This window comes from Tetrao urogallus (genome assembly GCF_951394365.1).
Source record: "Tetrao urogallus genome assembly, chromosome: 7".
Taxonomy (NCBI): domain Eukaryota; kingdom Metazoa; phylum Chordata; class Aves; order Galliformes; family Phasianidae; genus Tetrao; species Tetrao urogallus.
In genome coordinates this window covers 32,144,963-32,164,856 of record NC_136820.1, presented here as the reverse complement: position 1 = coordinate 32,164,856, position 19,894 = coordinate 32,144,963, and the positions used below count along the sequence as shown (strand labels likewise).

General features: G+C 36.5%; 1 protein-coding gene across 1 annotated transcript in view; it reads right to left on the bottom strand.

The window, feature by feature from the left end:
- Positions 1-1,709: 1,709 nt before the first annotated feature.
- Positions 1,710-19,894, bottom strand: part of STAM (signal transducing adaptor molecule) — a gene marked incomplete at both ends in the record, with an annotated part of 28,829 nt that continues 10,644 nt past the window's right edge. The window contains 13 exons of the mRNA XM_079538255.1: positions 1,710-1,950; positions 2,674-2,849; positions 4,490-4,643; positions 4,975-5,029; positions 6,505-6,592; positions 8,165-8,253; positions 9,094-9,188; positions 9,503-9,695; positions 9,951-10,041; positions 10,535-10,681; positions 11,201-11,296; positions 11,379-11,454; positions 17,931-18,015. Of these exons, the coding sequence (XP_079394381.1) occupies positions 1,710-1,950; positions 2,674-2,849; positions 4,490-4,643; positions 4,975-5,029; positions 6,505-6,592; positions 8,165-8,253; positions 9,094-9,188; positions 9,503-9,695; positions 9,951-10,041; positions 10,535-10,681; positions 11,201-11,296; positions 11,379-11,454; positions 17,931-18,015 (1,586 nt within the window). The remainder of the gene's footprint in view (positions 1,951-2,673; positions 2,850-4,489; positions 4,644-4,974; positions 5,030-6,504; positions 6,593-8,164; positions 8,254-9,093; positions 9,189-9,502; positions 9,696-9,950; positions 10,042-10,534; positions 10,682-11,200; positions 11,297-11,378; positions 11,455-17,930; positions 18,016-19,894) is intronic.

The window sequence follows — 19,894 nt, the reverse complement described above, 5'->3', positions numbered from 1 at the left end:
CTACAAAGTTAGGCAAAATCAGCCTTCCAAAAGGATTAAGAGGCAGAACACCAGCTCTACTAAACAGGTGAAACAAAGATTTGTTAGGTAACACATAGAGCAGGAGTATAAGGATTACTGAGGTTAATTTACATTATAATGTTCAATTGCAACATTTAATTCCAGAAGTATCACACTAAAATACAGTACACAAAAGCAAACAATTTCTGGCACATACATTAACGAGACTGAAAACACAGCTTTGATGCTGAAGCCACCTAGTATTGCTGTAACTGGAATGAGAGTCATCAGAAAAGGTAAGAGGAAACCAGAATGCATTAGTAGATCAAATACAAACAAGTAACTCTGATCAGGCGTAACAAAATTCCATTTCCATTACCAAAATCCTTTTGCAGCACCATTGCTGCAGAAAGAAAATATTATGCCTCAAAAAGACACCTGGTTACGTTTCTGAGAAATGCAAGGGTTTCAAATAACGCACATTGCTGCAGAAGAAAATTCAAATTTGAAAGTCAACAAAATTAAGAGGCCTTATCTATTCACACTGCAGAAGGACTAATAAACTTAACCGGCAGAACAGCTGGAAATTGAAAAATTAACAGATGTTTAAGGCAGAAGTGTTTGTGTAAAAACAGCAAATAGAACAAATTGCTAAGCAAGGCCACTAGAGATCAAATGAAGCCCTGAAGGTTGTTCAGCAAAGTGATTTAAATGTCCATAATTCTCCATTAATTCTCTAATTAAGAAGACTTGAATGAAGTTGTGTTATTCATGTTGCACGTTCCAGTTTATAACTCCACCATTTCTCCTCCAACTCAATTTCTCTGTCTTTGGTGTACTCTCTACCAACACACATAGAATACAGTTCTCGTTGTCATTATAAAAAATCAACTTGGAAAAAAATAAATTATGTGCTTTTCATGACAAAATGCAAAATTCTGATCTGTTGCATGGTCCCATGATATGTTTAGCAGCCTCTGAATAGTAGTTTTAGGTTATTAATTGCATGTTAAGCAGAATCACAACTTGTTGTTATCATCCCCCAGATCATTTACTAGCTATCTAGTTAGCTTTGGTAGATAAAGCCATCTAATAGTCATGACACCCTTGTATTCTATTCAGGAAGTAATAAAACCTAGACTTGGGTAAGTTTGGAATTCATGTATAGACCTTAGTCTGTAAGGGTAACCATGATTTGCAGAATTACCACTTGTCCTGTATTGGAAAAAGACATCACATCTGTCATAAAACTAGATAAAACTATGAAACATGGTTGTCAGTTCATGATTAAAATAAAATAGTTATGTAAATTATTTTTTAACATTGTGTTAAATATATTCACATGATCACCATAGCTATACGTAATGGCCACTACTGTAATCACACACTATATGTACATAACATATATTCCACAACAGTTTGCAAGTGTTGAGGTTTTCACAGACTAGCCAATTTTACCAGACATAAATAATCTTGTACCAATTTTTAGCCGTTTTAAAAGGAATTAAGTGTCCTAAATATATCCATTCCTCTGCAAAATTAAAAAAAAAAATCCTAAAAAGTCAGTGCAAATTGAACTTGTTCACCAAGATAGATTCTTATTAAGCTGAAGATAAACAAAGTTTAAGAGATTAAAGGAAGAAACTCAAAGCATTGTCAACTGCCTTTAGCAGAGGTTAAAGAAGATTAGGAATCAGAAGTCCCGGATCCTATAGCAGAGCCTTCTGTGAATAGCTATGCTGTGGCTGTTGAGTAGGTGGAGGCTGTGTTTGCTGTGGAGGTGCTTGTTGGCTGCCAGCTGTCTGTGGCAGAGGTGTAGATGCTAAGTTATAGTTTGGCACCTGGGACATATTAGTTCCAGCATTCTGATAAGCAGCAACATCAACAGCAGCAGGTGGTGGACTATACACTGAAGCCTGGTTAGAGTAAGTATTTCCAGCAACCATTGCACTGAAAAATAAAAGGAAATGAAAACCTTAAAAGTCAGTTCAAAAACATTTTACAAACAGAAAGTTATGTTAGTAACTTTTATTGCTTTAACTGTGCTATATAAAAACACATAGGAAAAGCTACCTTCCAGCTCTGGACAGTTACATATTTAAATTTGTAGACAATGAATATCCCAATTAAAACACACTCCTCAGACTTAAACAGACCAAATACACTAAATTTTGAATTAGACTGAATCTATAGTATATTTTAAATGTGCAATCCAGAACTCCATCCATTTTCTGTTCCTTATCATAACAACCACTCAATAGTTTTATTGAGTATTCTGAGCCCATGCACTTCATTCTCAAAAGGAGCAGAATTCTGAAGCTAGTATGATGTGATCTACACCTTCTCAGAAATAACACAAGACAAAGCAGCAGACAATTTTCATCATTAAACATCCACATAATCTTTATACAAATATGTGTGTGTATATATATGTATATAAAAATTCACTGACATATACCCACACATAGAAATGTTTGAAATTTGTCAGAAATTTTGACAAAGCACACACCACCAGTAAAAAGCACCACTGCAACTAATTGCTACTAATTGAAGCAGACTTCAGTAGTGATTAAAATTACACTTCTACAAGACAGTTTTTCTCCTTAAAATATCATCTGTGGTCTTTTATATTTGCACTGATTTAAGCCTAAGTAGGAAAATACTTAAAATTACTTTGTGTACGACGTCTGTGCAGGCTGACCAGGTAGTACTGAGCTGGCAGATGGAGTAACTGTGCCTTGGCTGAGAGAAGAGAGCTGTTCTGGAGGAAGATTATAACCTTGAATGTGGCCCATCTGTGCACTCCCTGCCACCAAATATGCGTTACCTTGAGGTTGCCCTGGATAAACCTAGAAAGTTAAATAAAGGAATAGTAAGAATAAAATAAAGCAAAATTTTGGTAGTTAAAGACTGACTGAAGAACATAAGAACATTTTCTTGAACCCTTTAACCTACAGATACTTTAATAAAAGCCAGTTGATTGTCTTCTGTTCGGTGATGCAGTATGGAAAAAAAAACTAGATTTCCAAAGGATTATTTACATTGCTATCCTCACACTCCAGTACCAAAAAAGTCAGACAGTTTACTGGACAGCCTGTACTCCACATTTTATTTAAATGACTGTCACTCATGTGTATAATCAATAGATATCAAGATGTTATAATCACAATATAATTGTATAATCAATAGATATCAAGATGTTATAATCACAATATAATCAAGAGAGTTAGGCAAAATAGACAACGATCACAAAAGAGAATAGGTGGAAGAGCTTACCCTTCGGCTGAGCTCACCACAAAACACCAAGAGAGGCAATCTCCAGAAGAGATCCTTCCCCTCTGGTAGCCAGCTCTTAAATAGGTCTAGGAGGGCTGGAGCCAGGCTCCACCCCTTCCAGCAGCACAGGTGAATTGCCTTCACCTGTGCTCCTCTGGCTGACTCACGCTTGCCTCAGGTGATCAATCAGAGGTTCAGGCCATGACTCAGCAGTTCCCATACACTCATGCTAACTAGAACTACTACCATTGAATGACAATACTGAGGATGTTGTGTAACAAACAGCAGTCCAAGGAAGAGTAGTTTTGATGCCCAGAGAACTTCCAATAAGTTAGAGCCATTAAAACAGTCAAGAGTGTATTATTTTTCTATCCTTAGCCAACCTACAATTTCATGCAAGTAAATGCTGAAAGTGCTATTGTGAAACCGTTTGAGGGCAAATGAGGTCTTGTGGTCTTATTTTCAATTGAGAATATGGTACAGCTTTGTAACTAGTTAGAGTAGACAGAAGATATTTCAGTTATATTCTAAATCATGAGCACATTTTTAAAACCTACACTACTGTTCAGTCCTGAATTATCCAGCTGAACAAAAAATACTAGAAGAAACTGTGAGGTCTCATTCATAACTGAGTTCACATAAGTCAGTGACAGACAGCCCTTAAGATCCATAGACCTCAGACGACATTGATCTTTGACCAACAATGCAAAGGCCTGATAAGCTTTAATTTTTCAGCTGCTTATTTTTATGCATGACTTTTTCATTGACCTAAACTAGTTGAGCAGAAAAGAACTGGAATTGTTAGAACTGGTAAAAGGAGTATCTCTAAAGCTCGCAGCTGAAAACACAGAATATTTTAGTCTTCCAGTGTGCTGAGAGAAAGAACTTCTTGTTCACTGAGAATACTTCTAAGGGAGCAAGATGATTTTATTAATGCAGTGTTGATCATGCACAGGTTTCCAGCTCCTAGGATGGAAGAGGCAGCAGCAGCAGGGCAAAAAGAGAAAATACACACCTCTTTGCAAGCAGCATATCTCACCATATTTTATATAGAACTTGTAGTTTCAAAATCAATCAATTTTCAGTATACATTTATTCCAGGAATGTACATAAGAATATTGCAAATAAAACACTTGAGTAACATTTGAGCAAGTCAAATGCAGCTTAGTATATGCTTGAAAATGTCAGCAGCTATTAAAGTTTATGTACATACCTGAGAGCCAGAAACACCGGATGACTGCATATAATACTGTTGGTTTTGTAGCTTTGCATACATGGAATACATTGGGTCTTCATTCATCAATTTGTTATACAAAGAAAGAGCCTCCATTGCTTTAACATTGAGCTCTGAAAGTTCTGAATGTTTCCTAGAAAATAGGTAATATGGTTTATTCTACAGTTCAGATATCTTCAATACAGAACAGACAACATAGGGCAACTTTCACAAGGGGAGATCAGCAACATACTCCTGCTACCTGTGAAGTGATGTCTGCTGAGTGCCATGATGTCAAATGACAGAATACTATAACATATGATGAGACCAGGGAAAAGAAATCCCTCATACCTCCTCACGGCTACTAGTAAATACACCTATTTACTTTGCAAGTATCCACAGAAACAATTAGGATTATCACTGAGTAGCAACACTCATACTTCTAAGAATGAGTCTTGAGTCAAAACACATATGTACTTTTTTACCTGTCTATATCTTTTAATTTTTCATCTATGAGGGGTCCCATCTGGTGGCACATTGCTAGAAAAGAAGAACATTAAAAGATTTAATGTTATAAATAAAGTTTTCTATGCATCCAGTAAGAAAACAGCTTAAAGAAAATTATCAGATAAAAATGTGTAAGTGAAAATCAAAAAGAAGAAACAAAAAAAAAAGCAAAAAGGAAAGAAAAATTAATATTAGTGCAATAATTAATTAACAGTACCACACAGAAATCACCTACAAAAACAATTAAGGGAAAAACAGATTGCAGTGGTTCAAATCCTTCACATCAAAGACACAGCACATTGCTCTTTCACTGTAATCCTAACTGGATGAGGGAGATCCTGTTGAGTAAGGTTTTTACAAACCACTAAGACATTAAGAGTAAAAACCAACACAAAGAAGCAATGAACTATTTAAAAACTGGGAGATGTGCTTAATAAGCAATATCTCAGTCTTATTTGGTGAATAAATAAGACTGCAGAAAAACAAACAAACAAACAATTACAAAGTATCAGAATTCTGAATATCCAGAAACAAAAACTTTATCTGGGTTCAAGAGGCAAGTGAGTTTGGTAAGAGGATGTTGAATTTCCCTTATGAAGTTGATGAAATCAGCAATGGCACTTTTGGCTTCAAGATGGAGGCATCACTTCTGCAATTTTATACTTCATAGTGAAAACGCATGTAAAAGATCTCCTGATCAGGACAAAGATGTCACATAAATCAGGATCAGCTGGTAAACTTAAGCAGCTAATACGAACTTAGAGAGTATCCTATTTTATTCATAGTTGAAAAATCTACATGCAAAGTGCACAGTCTCTAGACATCTAGATTCATTCGGAATACGCCATTTTCTTAACAAAGTCTGTTTCCATCTGGGCTGTAAATTTAAACCAATGTTTTGTTCCGTAGTGAGTAAGTTTCTTTACTTCCTTCTCCAAACTTCCCTTCTAAAGCCTTTGTTGCATTTATCAGCCCAGGCAGAATAGTCTGTAATGCCTCTTTGAGAGGTATTCTGAATAAATCTGTGTGTAAAGGACTAGTTTAAGATATTTGTAGTACTCTATAAGGTACTTCTTAACAATACAATCCAACAGAAACATGAATGCAGGTGAAAAGCAAATAGGACAACCAGAGGTCTATTCTAAGTCCCAGTAGTATTTTTCTTCCTCTCATGGAGTCTTCCTTACACGCCTTTTGTAACTCAAGCTGTGCTACTCCACGAGGGAAAATAAATCTGAGAATACTAAATTAAGTATTCCTGGGTCTTGAAAAGTGAAAAAAGCTCTAATGCAGTTTCACTGAGAGAAAGAGTGGGCTTTCTTCAAATAAAAATTTTGCACTTCGGTCTCTCAGATGTGGGAAATAGGAAGGAAGATGACAGTTAAGGCTCAAAGAGTTTCTTCAGGCAGGATCATGGTGTACATATGAAGTAGTTTCAGCTAAGTTTCAATTTGTTTTGATTTGGGTATTTACTAAAGATGAAAATAACAAAACTAAGATTCTCTTACCCTCAAGATGAAGTAATTCTGGGAGGTCTGGCTGGTCATCAGTTGGATCTGCACTCTGCAACATCTGCAGGAGCTGGTCCATTTTATCCTGGAACATAAATTGCATAATTAGTGTAGAGGGAACAGGGAAGAGTTAGCACTTTCAGCTTTAAGAAAACACAAATCACATATGCTACTTCACAGGAAAGAAGATGTTTGAATAAGGAAGAGCAAAATGATTAAAAACAAATGTTAGCAACAAGTGTAATGTGCAGTATACCCCTTTAATTCTAAAATCCTTCTAAACAGTATTTTCAGGAGAGTTTCTGGGTCTCCTCTACTTATTACATATGCAACACTACCACCTAGTGGGATTAGTGCAATTGTTTTGACAGAAAACACAGTACTTAGAACAAAGACATAGGTACTCCAACTACATTCACTGGAAAAAACCACACATTTTGTTTGTGCATGCTGTCTATCAGCACATAAACAGTGCTGTTATTAATATATATGGAAGGGGTTTTTTTATGATGATATTCAGAGGGGTTGTATGGTTTAATTCAGTATATTACGTTGCTGATTAACCCATTTAAATATTTTTACGTATACCAAGGGGAGAAAATTAAAGTGTATGAACTCTTTGAAAAGTATGTCTTGCTAAAAACTATACTTCTTAACCAACCATTACTTACAAATAATTAGTAATTACTTCTTAGCTGAGTGTATCAAATAAATAGCCTATAATGGGGCAGTTACGCAGGCAGCATCATAGAGGAAACTAAAAACATGTCTTTTTCCTCTGAACTCTGGGAAACAAGCTAAATTAACTACTTCCTTAAAAGATTATACTATGGGAAGTTTAAATATAAAACAAAATAGAATCAAAGAACGCAAAGCTGGAAGGCACCTCAACACCCCAAGGCCCAAGATAAGCCATTTCTGTACCTTACAAACTTACAGATATCTCTTAGAAGGAAAAGTATTTGAGAAAGGGATAGATGAGGCAGGATAAATAGGATGTTAGGGAGGCAGTAACTAAATTTTCATTTCACAAAACAATGACAAAAAAGTTGAGAAAGATGTAGAAAGCCATGGGAGAAAAAGGGAAAAATTCTGAACAGATCTCTCTCTCTTGGAGAAAGAAAAAGGTGGGGAAAAACAGCCTGGTCTGAGGGGCTCCTGGGTGCTCTGCAGAATCACTGAGCTGAAATCACATGAATCTTATTAAGCATTACTTAGAATAACAACAAGTTCACAGTTTTCAGAGAAGGAAAAAGATTTTTCAGAGTGGGGGAAAACAATGGTGGTTATATTGGAAATAAATCTAAGACAGCACTTAAAATGGGTGTATCTGAGGTATCTAGAAGTACTTAAAGCACAACTTTAGAGCAAATGCATCACTCCATGCCAAGTACCTAGTTTGCATGGAAACAGCCATACAGTCCTGAACCATGGCCCTGAATTGAACAAAGTCTCCAAAGTCAGTTTCATAAATTCCTAAGAACTTCAAGATACATTAGCACATTAGGGCACTGCAGATAATCAACTTTTCTGCCTCATTCTTTTTGGCTACATTCTTTTGATAGTCCAAATTGCTTTTGAGATACAGGATGAAAGGGTTAAACATCACATGTTTAAGTGTAAGAGGTTGAAAAATCAATATTTGTTTCATGCTTACTTCATCAATATAAACTGGTTCAGGCTCTGGTTCTATTGTTTCTACTTGAACTTCATCACTGAACTGCACTGTTTTCTTCTCAGCTTTCACTGTAAGATAAATAGGCAGCTCTTATTTTTTAAAATAAACAAAACAAAGACAATGTTACAGAGCTAGCATGTTACATCTGCAGATCTTTGTATCTGAAACTGTGAAAAACAAAAATTAATTTGACATTTGAAGGACAAAAGTATTTTCATACACAAACTCATTTACAATCAATCAATCAACAATTCATATTAGGTCAATGGAAGCACATTTTAGAAAGTAAATGCCTTTGTTGTAGTCTCCCTCTATATTACACTTATTAATAAGCCATCAAGAAAACACACTAAGAGAGATATTGGAAGAAATAGAGCTTGTGAGTTAAAAGTAAGAGAAAACTGGGAAAATCATCTACAACAAAACCGTTCTCTTTTTCCCAGAGTCAAGTATAGAACTGGAAGTTGTGTCAAATTTCTTTCTCAGTCAAATATCACTAACTAACCAGAGGCCTTCAGTTTCTTCTTAATTACTTATCATTGCAACCAGGTAAAAAGATCATTAGGGAATAAACTGCTGGTTTTGGGGGGTTTTTTTGTTTTTAATTTTTACAAATTTTCTCTAGCTGTCAGTAAATTGCTAAACGAGTCTCAAGGAAGCTAATGACTTGTAAGCTGTAGGTAGCATCCTGTTTTTCAACAGACACCAGCATTGGTAGCCACAGACTGGCATACAAAAATGGGACAGTGAGAGCATAGTAAGGACTCCCCAGTTTTATTTGAATATGACATGAACTGTGACCTAACTCTATCATAAGGGAAAGCAAACACGGATCGTGTACAACTACAGATACATCCCATGAGCCAAGGCAAGGCTTAACACACATACATAAATATAACGTCACTTACTCATTTCTGGCTCAGCAGAAAGATCAGCTGTAACAAAATTAGATGGAAACAGTCCTATACCCTGATGAGTTTCACCTTTCCACCAATTCGGATCACTGCAAGATTTTAAAAAGTAAAAATTAAAAACCCATACTCACAAGGAATTTTCCCAAGACCTGCACTGTACAAGGGATTTATACTACTTGTACATAAACACAATTTGCATATATGCAGACATCTTCATATAATAATAATTACGTAATTACATTTGTAGATCAAAAATCTAGGAGATCATTAAATAAAATATCTAATGTACAAACATATTTTATTGCAACTGTATTCCAATGTATGTTTCCAACATAGCATACACCATTACTCCTGACTGATTTTAAGTCTAATACACTTCTAATAGGCATTCTATTCAAGTTACCTGTCATCAAGGATAGTTATAAGTTCTCCAGCCTTAAAGGTTAATTCATTGTCTTCAGCAGCCTCAAAATCATAGATCGCACGAACCTTTCGGCCCTCATGTTTGTGATTTGTTAAAAGGCTTGAGGTGCTTGGATACAAACTGGAAAGTGTTGTTTGCTGTTGTCTTTGTTCTTTTAGCGACAGTTCAATTGCTACAAAAGAAGAGTTATCTAGATGAAAATCCCCTATATAAATGTGTAGAATGACTTGAAAACTTAACACTATGAAAATATTTAGTATAATTCCACTCCTGTTGCACTGTAACCAACTTCTACCTCTCCTGTAAAAATATGATAACAAATTAAATGACGTTTTACAACTGTAGAGCAAAAATTCTGCTCCTAAGTGTTTCCGTTTTATTAGATATTTACCTTCGAATTCTTTAGGTCAGCAAGTAAAGGACTCACCTTTAGCTAAATCTTCTTCTTCTTTCTTGTTAGCTGCTGCACCAGGATCTTTGGCAACTAGGGCTGGACTTGCTTTTGCCTGCTCAGCAGCCTAGACAAAAATAAAAGATGCAGAAGTAAAATCATTGAAAAATTGTCACGATGCATTAACATTCACTATCTAGATTTGTATTCATCTATATTTCAGGAGGAAATTCATTACTCAGAGGACAGTGAGAAACCAGCACTGCTGCTCAGAGAGCTGTGGGTGCCCCATCCCTGGAGATGTTCAAATTCAGGTTGGATGGGGCCCTGAGCAGCCTGAGCTGGAGGGGGGCAGCCCTGCCCATGGCACAGGGTTGGAACTGGATGGAACTTTCTAACTCAGGACGTTCTTTGATTCTATGATTCTGTCATTGGTGATACAAAAATCAAAAAAAGCCAGAGCATTTCAGCCCTCAAGTGAATGCTTTACTTAGACAAGAAAAATTTCATTTTGTTTGCCAAACGCATTATAGTATTCAAGACTAGAAATACTGACATCCAAAACTGAGGATAAAAAGAATTTGTGATAATTTTGTATTACTACTTTTGTAGTACTATACCTGTGAACCAATAGCTGGGAAAGTAACTCCTTGCTCCTTCAGATTTTTTATCATGGCAGATATCAAACTAAGCTGTGGATCGTTCTTGAATTCATCAGTCCATTCCACCATAAGGGCTTTCAGCTTTTCACAAACTTTTGGATGACCCTATAGAAAAATAAAAACTAAATAATGTAGGAATATGTTCTTAATTCTTTAATTTCACATACGTTCATGCTACTTCCAACATAAGCTATATGTACACTTGAAAACATGTACATCAATAAGTGATACCTTTTATTAGAAAGGGAGAAGAATATACCAGCGTTCAGTGTCACGTTTAATGGCCTTTGGGTACTTCAGCAATATGGACTAGCCACAAAACACAGTATACAAAGTTACAGAAAAGCCTGTTATCATCTCCATTTCACTGCACGTCTGTACTTAGTATTTTACTGTTTTAATGGAATGTGAAAATGAATGTAGGTATTTACCAATGAATCTTACTCCACAAAGCTATTTCTCAGTCAGTCTTCCCACTAATCTTTTATGTTTCTCTCAAAATCTCCTCTTTTCCTTGTATTCTCCTCCCAAAATTTTCAGTCCTCCATTCCAATCTCAGGTTACCCCAGCTATCAATCTGATTCAGCATTTAGATGAATCATATAAATCAATGCAGTACATTACCTTATTCAACACATTGCTTACTTCACTGGCAAAGTCTCTTGAACAGACTTCTAAATGAAAGATTTTACCACAGTTTGACACACATGCTCCTAGAAGCTAAAGAAAGAAAGATTAAAACTCAGAGTTCATGTAATACAGCTTTTTAGGAAAGAAGAGGACTACATTGAAATTAACCTACTGTTAAAGCCTGCATAGCAACATGGGGATCCTTATGGTTCACTCTCTTCATAATGGAACGAAGACAATCCTTAGGCCTAAAGCAAGACAAGACAGCTTTCAAGTTAGTTTTGCACATTCCTCACTGCACACATGAGAATGCATGACAATGCCAGCAGGCAGCTCTCCTGAACACAGCCAGTACATTCTTCAATGGCTTATAAGGGTAACATCAAATAAAAAATATTATAATAAATAATGAAAACAAATAAAAAAGCAACCATTGGCTGTTCTAGTCACTTCTGTCTGTAGGACTGCTAGCTTCCTTAGTTATCAGAACATCAAAAAGAATATATATTTTTTTAATTTGAGACTACCATTTGCCCCATGCTCATCAATTACTGGCAAAAGTCACCCCTCAATAAGCCTAGCTTCACATTCAACACACCCTTCTCTATACTTAACAAGTAATAGGAACCTTATTTCTTTTATTAGATATAGAATCAGCATGAGTAATTAATGGTTAGTTAATGAATTAGGGTGATAATTACCTACACATAGATTTCCTTAAAATCTACAACTCCTCTATATTCCACATACACATCTAAAGAACACCACTACACTCCTCAGAATCAGTTTTAATCTATATAACACTCATAGAGAAAATACACAGCAAATCAGTAAGTGCTTACGAAAAACAAAAAAACAGCATTAGATATTGCACATAAGTGTTTCAAATGAGTTAAATATGAAATTCGAGTTCTACCTATGTTGCCCTACATAGACATAATGGGAAAAGGGAATTCAAGAAACAACTTGAGCAGATTTTCAGACACTGCTCAGTGTACTTCAAATTTCGTGCCTTCCAGTTATTTAGTTGCATTTTTGGAGCTGGTTGAACGCTGAGCAAGGCTGAAGCAGAATTATCAAGAACATACAAGCACTATCTATTGAACAGCCACAAAGGAGGTAAAAGCAGTGGAAGAGGGAAAAAGAATGGTACATTTAAACTAAGGGATTTCACAAATTTATGGAGTATTTACAGTGACTTTTGGAAGCAAAACCAGTTTTCTATGGAACTGATATCCACAAACTAATATGAAACTTCGGTATAAGTTACACTACTGCTTGGCTATACTATATTTGGCAGTGTCTACATTTTACAGAAATGTCTCTCTCATGTTTAGTAGTACTAATTATAGAAAATGCTATCACGTAGCAAGGCTACATGTTGTTCAGTGCATACCTTCATATAACCAATTATTATTACAAATGAAAGCCATAAGACAAGCACCGTTCATTACCTACTAATTAACCAAGACTTCTCCTGTTCACTACACCTGAGAAAGAATACATGATAAAACTTACAAAAATATCTTTGGTGTTTTTTTTTCTTTTCTAAATGAATGCCATTATATATAAATAACTGCATTAACTTATGAACAGTGTGCACAACCATGGACATTAATTACCAAGCCAGCATTTACAAAAGCAGGCTACAGAATCAAGAATTTAGCAGTCCAGGAATAGGACCACAACACCATTAGTCTAAGACGATTTTATTATGGAAGCTATTTCTATAAAGTAATAAAGTGACAATAAAGTTTCAAAATCAAATGATCTTCCATATTTGTCAAATACAATTTTGAAAAATGTTAAAAGAACAGAAAACCCACAACAACAACAACAAAAAAAAACACTAAACCACAGTAATTCATAAGAACTTCCAAAAATGTGAGCAAATAGATGTTTTTAACAGAAACAATCAATATTTGAATGTCACTGCTTTTTCATAATGCTTTTAAAAAGATCTTCAGATTAATTCTACACCAAGAAAAAAATCATGCTTACTAATGCTCAGTTCACCGATTAAACTTCAAGTATCCCTACTGTAGACAGAACAAATATCCTTACTTTCATTTCAAATTAATTTGTCATGCAATTTAGATAAGAAATGATGAAAAGCACTAAGCAGAAATTAGAGGAGAGGCGTGCGTTCCACAAGAATAAAATTCTGTCTATTAAGCACTTTCTCCAGGCCATGCTTCACAAACATTTGCCTGCAATTCTGCTCTAATAACTTCATAATCAAAGCTTCAAAGGCAGCACAGTGAGGGAGGGTAACAAATCAGTAGGTGGAAGGTTGGGAAGGATAAGGTAGAAACTTTGATACATTGATTACGTACTACATAATATATTCAGAAAACATTGCAATAAAATTCAGTTTTAGAGAGTAAAATAACGCATTTGAATGGTAGGTACATCCACTACTTTCTTAACAAATACATTAACTGCAATTGGAAGCTAAAATACTACTTTGTCAGCAATTTATTCTGTGTTTATTATCCAAAGTAACTGCCTATCAGACTCAAGACTACCCAGGTGACTCAGATGTTCTGCTTGCTCCATTAGAAACCAGTAAGGCAGAGTATCTTGATCACTCTGTGAGACACACTGTGATGACTACGCAACATGTTGCTTACAGTGAGTAACTTTAGGGGCAAAAAAAGATGGGAAGTAGTTTGGAAGACTGCTTTTGTACAAGAGGCGTGGAAACAACCAAGGAGAATCAGCTGACCAGAATCCCTGCTCCGTAATCAACCCACAAGGAACCACAAAGTTACACAACCAGCAAAACAGACAAACCATTCCTGAGTGACAGCTTTTCTACATCCAAATTTCCCTCCAACAGAGTGCTGCAGCAAATGTTTCTATTTCCTCAGCCATTGCTGTCTTCTCTCATTCGCTGACTTCATTTTTTTTTCCAGTCCATCATTTTTATTAACTAATATTCCTACAGAAAAATTGAGGTAGTGATTGTTTCAAACAAACTAGGTTAAAACGAAAGTTACCACCCTGTCAAAACCAAATGCACACAATTACAGTATTAGCCTTGAAGTACAACAAATAAGAATGCAAGATGGGTGCACCTCATACTTGAACATATCCTAACTGTTAGGTTTCCCTTTTATCCATTACAAGCATAATTCCACTATCATAATGTTGTCTTACTAAGAGTTGATAAAGTACTGATTAAGTTGTGACAGCATTTCTATTCCAAGCCAACAAGATGCAAAATCCGTACATTCCCTGTACTAAGATGATCTAAAACACAAGTAAAACACAATCAAAGGTTTTAATATAAACAGGCTTTCAATAATGTTGTCTAAAAAAGCAGAAAAACACATTGCATCTAATGGTAACAATCTTAGTTTCGCACATCTTTTCATGTTGAAAAGGCAACTTGCTCGGCAGTTTCAGATACTGCCAATGTCCCCAAAACACATGATGCAAAAAAATGCACGATGCAACTGCAAAACTGCATTACTTACCAAAAAGCATTCAGAGATCATAAAGCTATTGACTCAGCCACATCTTAGATCACTCTCAGAAGCTGATATACGCAATACAATATCCAATTCCACAATGCACGCGGCAATACTTTACACATGCTAATGTAAAAAGGTGCATTATTCAAAATATTACTGAGTTTACTGTCTTTAGGCTGTTTTTTTATGAAAATTGTATCAACTCTACTCAGTGAGTTTTTGAACTTCACTAAAAATTAAGAAAGCAGTCATTTAAAATGGGAGATTTGGTGGAATTCCAACTTGATAAAACTGTGTTCGTTGGTTGGATCAAAGAAGAGTCAATTAGAAGATGATTTTCTGCCACCAAGCTACAGCAATATACAGCAATATACAGTAGCACAAGTGTATGTATCCAGCTAGCAATTCCGCTACTAAACTATCATTAATTTATCTCAGGAGAAAATAAATATTTGCAGCACAACAGTTTTACAATAACTACTCTGAAAGCAAACAAACAGATAAATGAGACAATGTACAATGTAACAGTACACAACAAAATGTTACACTTCATAAAGGAAAATAATCCCTTTCGGTGTATGGTGGTTTATGTTCAAAATGTTGAAAGGCATGCTATTCAAAGACTGTACAAAAGAAAATCAATAAAGTGGAGACAATACAGTATAAGGTTCTGCCAAACAGAACAGTTCGCATTAGACAAAAACTGGTGAAAAAACTAAAGCAGAAGCTAGTTCCAATGATTAGTATCCTTGCCACAATAACTTAAATTGCAGAAGAGTTATTAAGTGTAGCTTATCTGATTTAAACTTAATGGGAAACATTGTCTTGCTTTACCTTGCTATACCATGACAAAATCCATACAAACAAAGAAAACTCACTATCAGCAAGTTTTTAACAGAACGTGCTTGCTATTCAGCAGTGAGTCAGCTGGCAGCATATTACAAGCAGGGTAAGTATTAGAAAGGTTAAAGTCACAGCAGGACAAAACCACTGTTGTTTTTTTGTTTTGTTTTGTTCCGTTTTCAAAATCGTAACAGAAACTCCAGCTGTCATGGATGTTGCCAGAAGATCACTGGCTTTATCTGCATTTCCAAGCAGCTGTCTCTTGCAGCTAAATACATTTAAGCACTGTTTAGGGTAAGCCACTGTAGGCTGAATTTTGCCTGGGCAAAAGTGGTGAAATAGAATACTGAGGTCTTCAATAACACTGTTGTTGCAGACTCAGCGTCAACATACATGGAATAGAAACACATTTCACATACAGAAAATAACACAAAACATTATTAACAACTAACCAGTTTTTATTTTTACTGGAGTTGCACACAACAGCACAGAAGTCTCAGTATACCTTGCTATTCATAAATATTTCTCCAGACACCACTCTTAATCCCAAGGAACAAGTTAATTTGTGAACCTGTCCCCTGGAACAGAATCAGTGGCATAGCTCTCTTTTTGAACCTTTTCCTTACCTGAAATGTTACAGGGAATGCTTGAGGAAAATATAATTTAAAACTGTCCGAAGTCTAACACAACACTGAATAAAAACAGATATACCAAAATATCATCTTTATGACATATTTTTCACTTGCTATTCAAATTATACTTTACCTTTTAATGTATTAAAAAAAAAAAGAAGGCTTGCATAATGTCTCTGAGATAGCTCATTAAAGGATCAGTAATGAAAGCATGAATAGTCTGCATTAAAGGTGCATTTCATTTAATCACTTTTTTTTTCAAATGAGCATTTCTTAAAGCCCTGATGTAAGACAATAGTTTCTCAAAACAAGGGGGAGAAATACACATCCTCACTGCTTACTGTACAAAGACACTGGTGGTGAGGAAAAGGAAAGGCAGAGAATGCTTTAAACCTGAGTTTCAATAAAGTGTTAGACACAGCATATCTCGTATAGTTCTCCTTATCCCCAACAGGTGAAATACTGGCTGGATAAAAGGATGATAAGGTGGGTGGAAAACTGGCTGGACTGCTGAGCTCATAGATTTGTCAGCAGTGTGCAAATCCCAGCTGGTGGGCAGTAACTCGTGGTGTCCCTCAGGGAATTCCTGGGACTGGTGCTGCTAAATGTCTTCAGTAATGATCTAGATGACAGGACGCATCTTTCCTGACAACAGCATGCTGGAGGAAGCAGCTGATATACCAGAGAGCAGGGCTACTAGAGGGGTATGGACAGTAAGGAGAATGGGCAAACCAGATCATTAAATTAAAGAAGTGAAAGGCAAGGTATTGCATCTGGAGTGGACTGCACCAGTGGAGGCCAAAGAGCAGCTCCACAGGGAAGGGTTGGCAGGAACCAGTGGGTGATAGGAGAGCAGCTTGGCAGCAAAGATGACCAAACACATCAGGCCATAGTAATAACAGCCAGCCAGCAGGGCCAAGGAAGTGTTCCATTCTTCTATACAGCACTTGTAAGACTACGTTGGGACACTGCCCACTTTTGAGTTCTCCCATACAAGAAAGATGCTAACACGCCGCAGCAAGTCCAGTGGAGGGCTACCAAGACAGCCAGAGGGGAGACACAAACAAAAAGACACCAACATATGGGCTCAGTTTTTAGAAGGACAGGGTAAAAGCAAACCTTACTGCTTTATACAACTACTTAAGCAGAGGCCATCAATGAAACCAGATTCTTGTTAGAACCGCAGTCATAGGGTAAGACACAACAAACAAGTTGGAACAAGGGAAATTACAAACATATAGTAGAATCATTCATTTATTTACTTGCTTACCGTGAGGGTAGTTAAATACTGAAATGGATTGCCCACAGAGGTTGTGGAAACTCTGTCCCTGGAGGCATTCAAGACTCGGCACAGTCCTGAGCAACCTGATCTAATCAGACCTGTTTCAAATAGGGGCGGTTGGACCACATGACCTCCGGAGGTCACTTTGATCCTTGATTATGATTGTACAAGAAAAAAATACTGATGATGTCTGCTGGATTTACAGTGACACTGATAAAACGTATCAGCTTGTTCATTCTATTACACTGGTGAAAAAACTGCTGTATGCAATTCCTGATTTTAAGAGATAAGAACTGTAAAATATTTGGGCAGAAAATCCATACTTTTCTTTCATTGTAATAAATCTACTCCAGTAAAAACATTAAGTAAATTAAACTGAGCTGCTTCAATAGTCTACACAAAACAAAATTTTCATTCCTCTCATCTGAGTATAAGATTGAAATAACAAAATTAATGTTTGTGAGGGACAGTTTCTAAAAATCACTTACCCTGTGCGTGACTGCCCAACTTTATCACAAATGTCTAAGATGAGGCCCCAGTCCTCTGCAGTGTTCATCTCACTGGTTGCTTTCTCTAATGAACAAAATACAAACATAATAAATCAGAATATAAATATAATAATTTAACAAAATTGACAATAAAGATGTTGCAATGCTATTTCTGTATACAACTAAACATATGACATTGTGTACTTAATAAATTCACATAACTGTTGTAACTAAATATTTTACCTTTCAAATGTTCACTTGCAGCTGCAAAGTTAAACTGGTAAGCAAATACATACTTGCTTTTTTTTTTTTTCCACATAATAAATATACATCTAGAAGTATATCAAGTATCAACAGATATATTTTTTTCTTCATTTGGAAATGTTAATTTTAAGATCATACTGGAATACTGGAAGCATTAGTTCCCTATTTGCAGTCAGACACAACCAGAATTTACCCCATCCTCAGACACTAAGTTGCCGCATCATACATTTCCTTTCTATGTCTTTCCTCCTTTCTCAGCAAGGGGGTTTCAAGAACTCATTGAAAGGTCAGTGATTATCATCTCCTCATTATTATCTCTGCATTGGATGACATATTCCACTTTTTAGTTACAAAGCTAATCAGATACAATCCACTGAGACACTTTCTTCTGAATAGGACAAGAACAGTCCCTCGTTAAGAGTGAAGAATTGAAGATGGGTGGAAAACAAATCAGCAGGAAAAACAGATTCCCTCCCTATTTTTCCCCCAGAAAAGCCTAGGTATACAGAGGGTAATAATAAATAAAAGTGATGAAGAAAACTGAGGTTTAAACTGCAGCTGTATGGAACAGTATCTAAAAATTAATAGTTCAAGGCTGGAGACCACAAGGTAGTTTCCAAACAGAATACCAAGGTTGGAAAAGATGCCCAAGATCATCCAGTCCAACTATCCACCCACCACCAGTATTTCCACTAAACCATGACCCTAAATATAATATTTAAATGCTTCTTGAACACCTCCAGAGACAGTGACTTCACCACCTCCCTGGGCAGCCCATTCCAGTTCCTGATCACTCTTTCAGAGAAGAGACGGAAGGAAAAATGGGCACAGAACTATAACGTATACCTGCTTCACCTAATATTCACCTTAGTCTACCAAATATGCCTCAGCAATGAGTACGATCCCTCCCAGTCTGCTTAGTTTTAAAAAGGAAGTAAAGATTTCCTGTAGAAACTTCACTGACAGGAAAGATTAATTAATCCAAACTAGCATTTGCAAGACTATGGAGAAGAGAACAACACTGGATAGATGTTATGATAACATCTGGCACCAAGAAGACAAGCATTTTATTTTATTTTCAGTCCACTATTGTTCCAAATCATGCTTAGGGCCAGCAGTCAGAGACATGGCTCAATTTTTAAAGCTTGCCCAAAAAGAAAACACAATCCAGTCAGGATATAAACTAAAAATGCTAAAAACATGAGAATAGAGCAATGAGACTGTAGCCTGCCTACATCCACAAACATCGTTCTGTAACTCCAGAACTTCAATTCTGTCTTTGAAGATACTGTATATAAAACACCGAACCCAAGCAGAGTTGCACCTGAGCTGCTGTGCCTGCACTGCATTCTCTGCAACTGCTGTTCAGCACGACCCATACCACGGATCGGCTGCGTAGAGGCAGCTCATTTCCAGGGCTCCTGTTGCAGCTCGCTGACAGTCCTGCTGGAGTTGGACCAGCTCCACTCCGTGCCTACAGAGCACCCTGCAGAGCCCCTGGCTCCAGCCTGGCTCAGGGCTTTGTAGCCTCGCGCCGTGCTATGCTTCAGCAGCCACAGAGCTGAGGAATCCAACGGGATGGAAACTTCAGGCTCCTATGCTGTGTGTAATAGTGCCAGTACTTCTGGCAAGAAGTAATTCTTCTCTTTACACAGCGCCACTGAAGAGAAATGGCATGGCAAACCATCAAGTAAAATAAC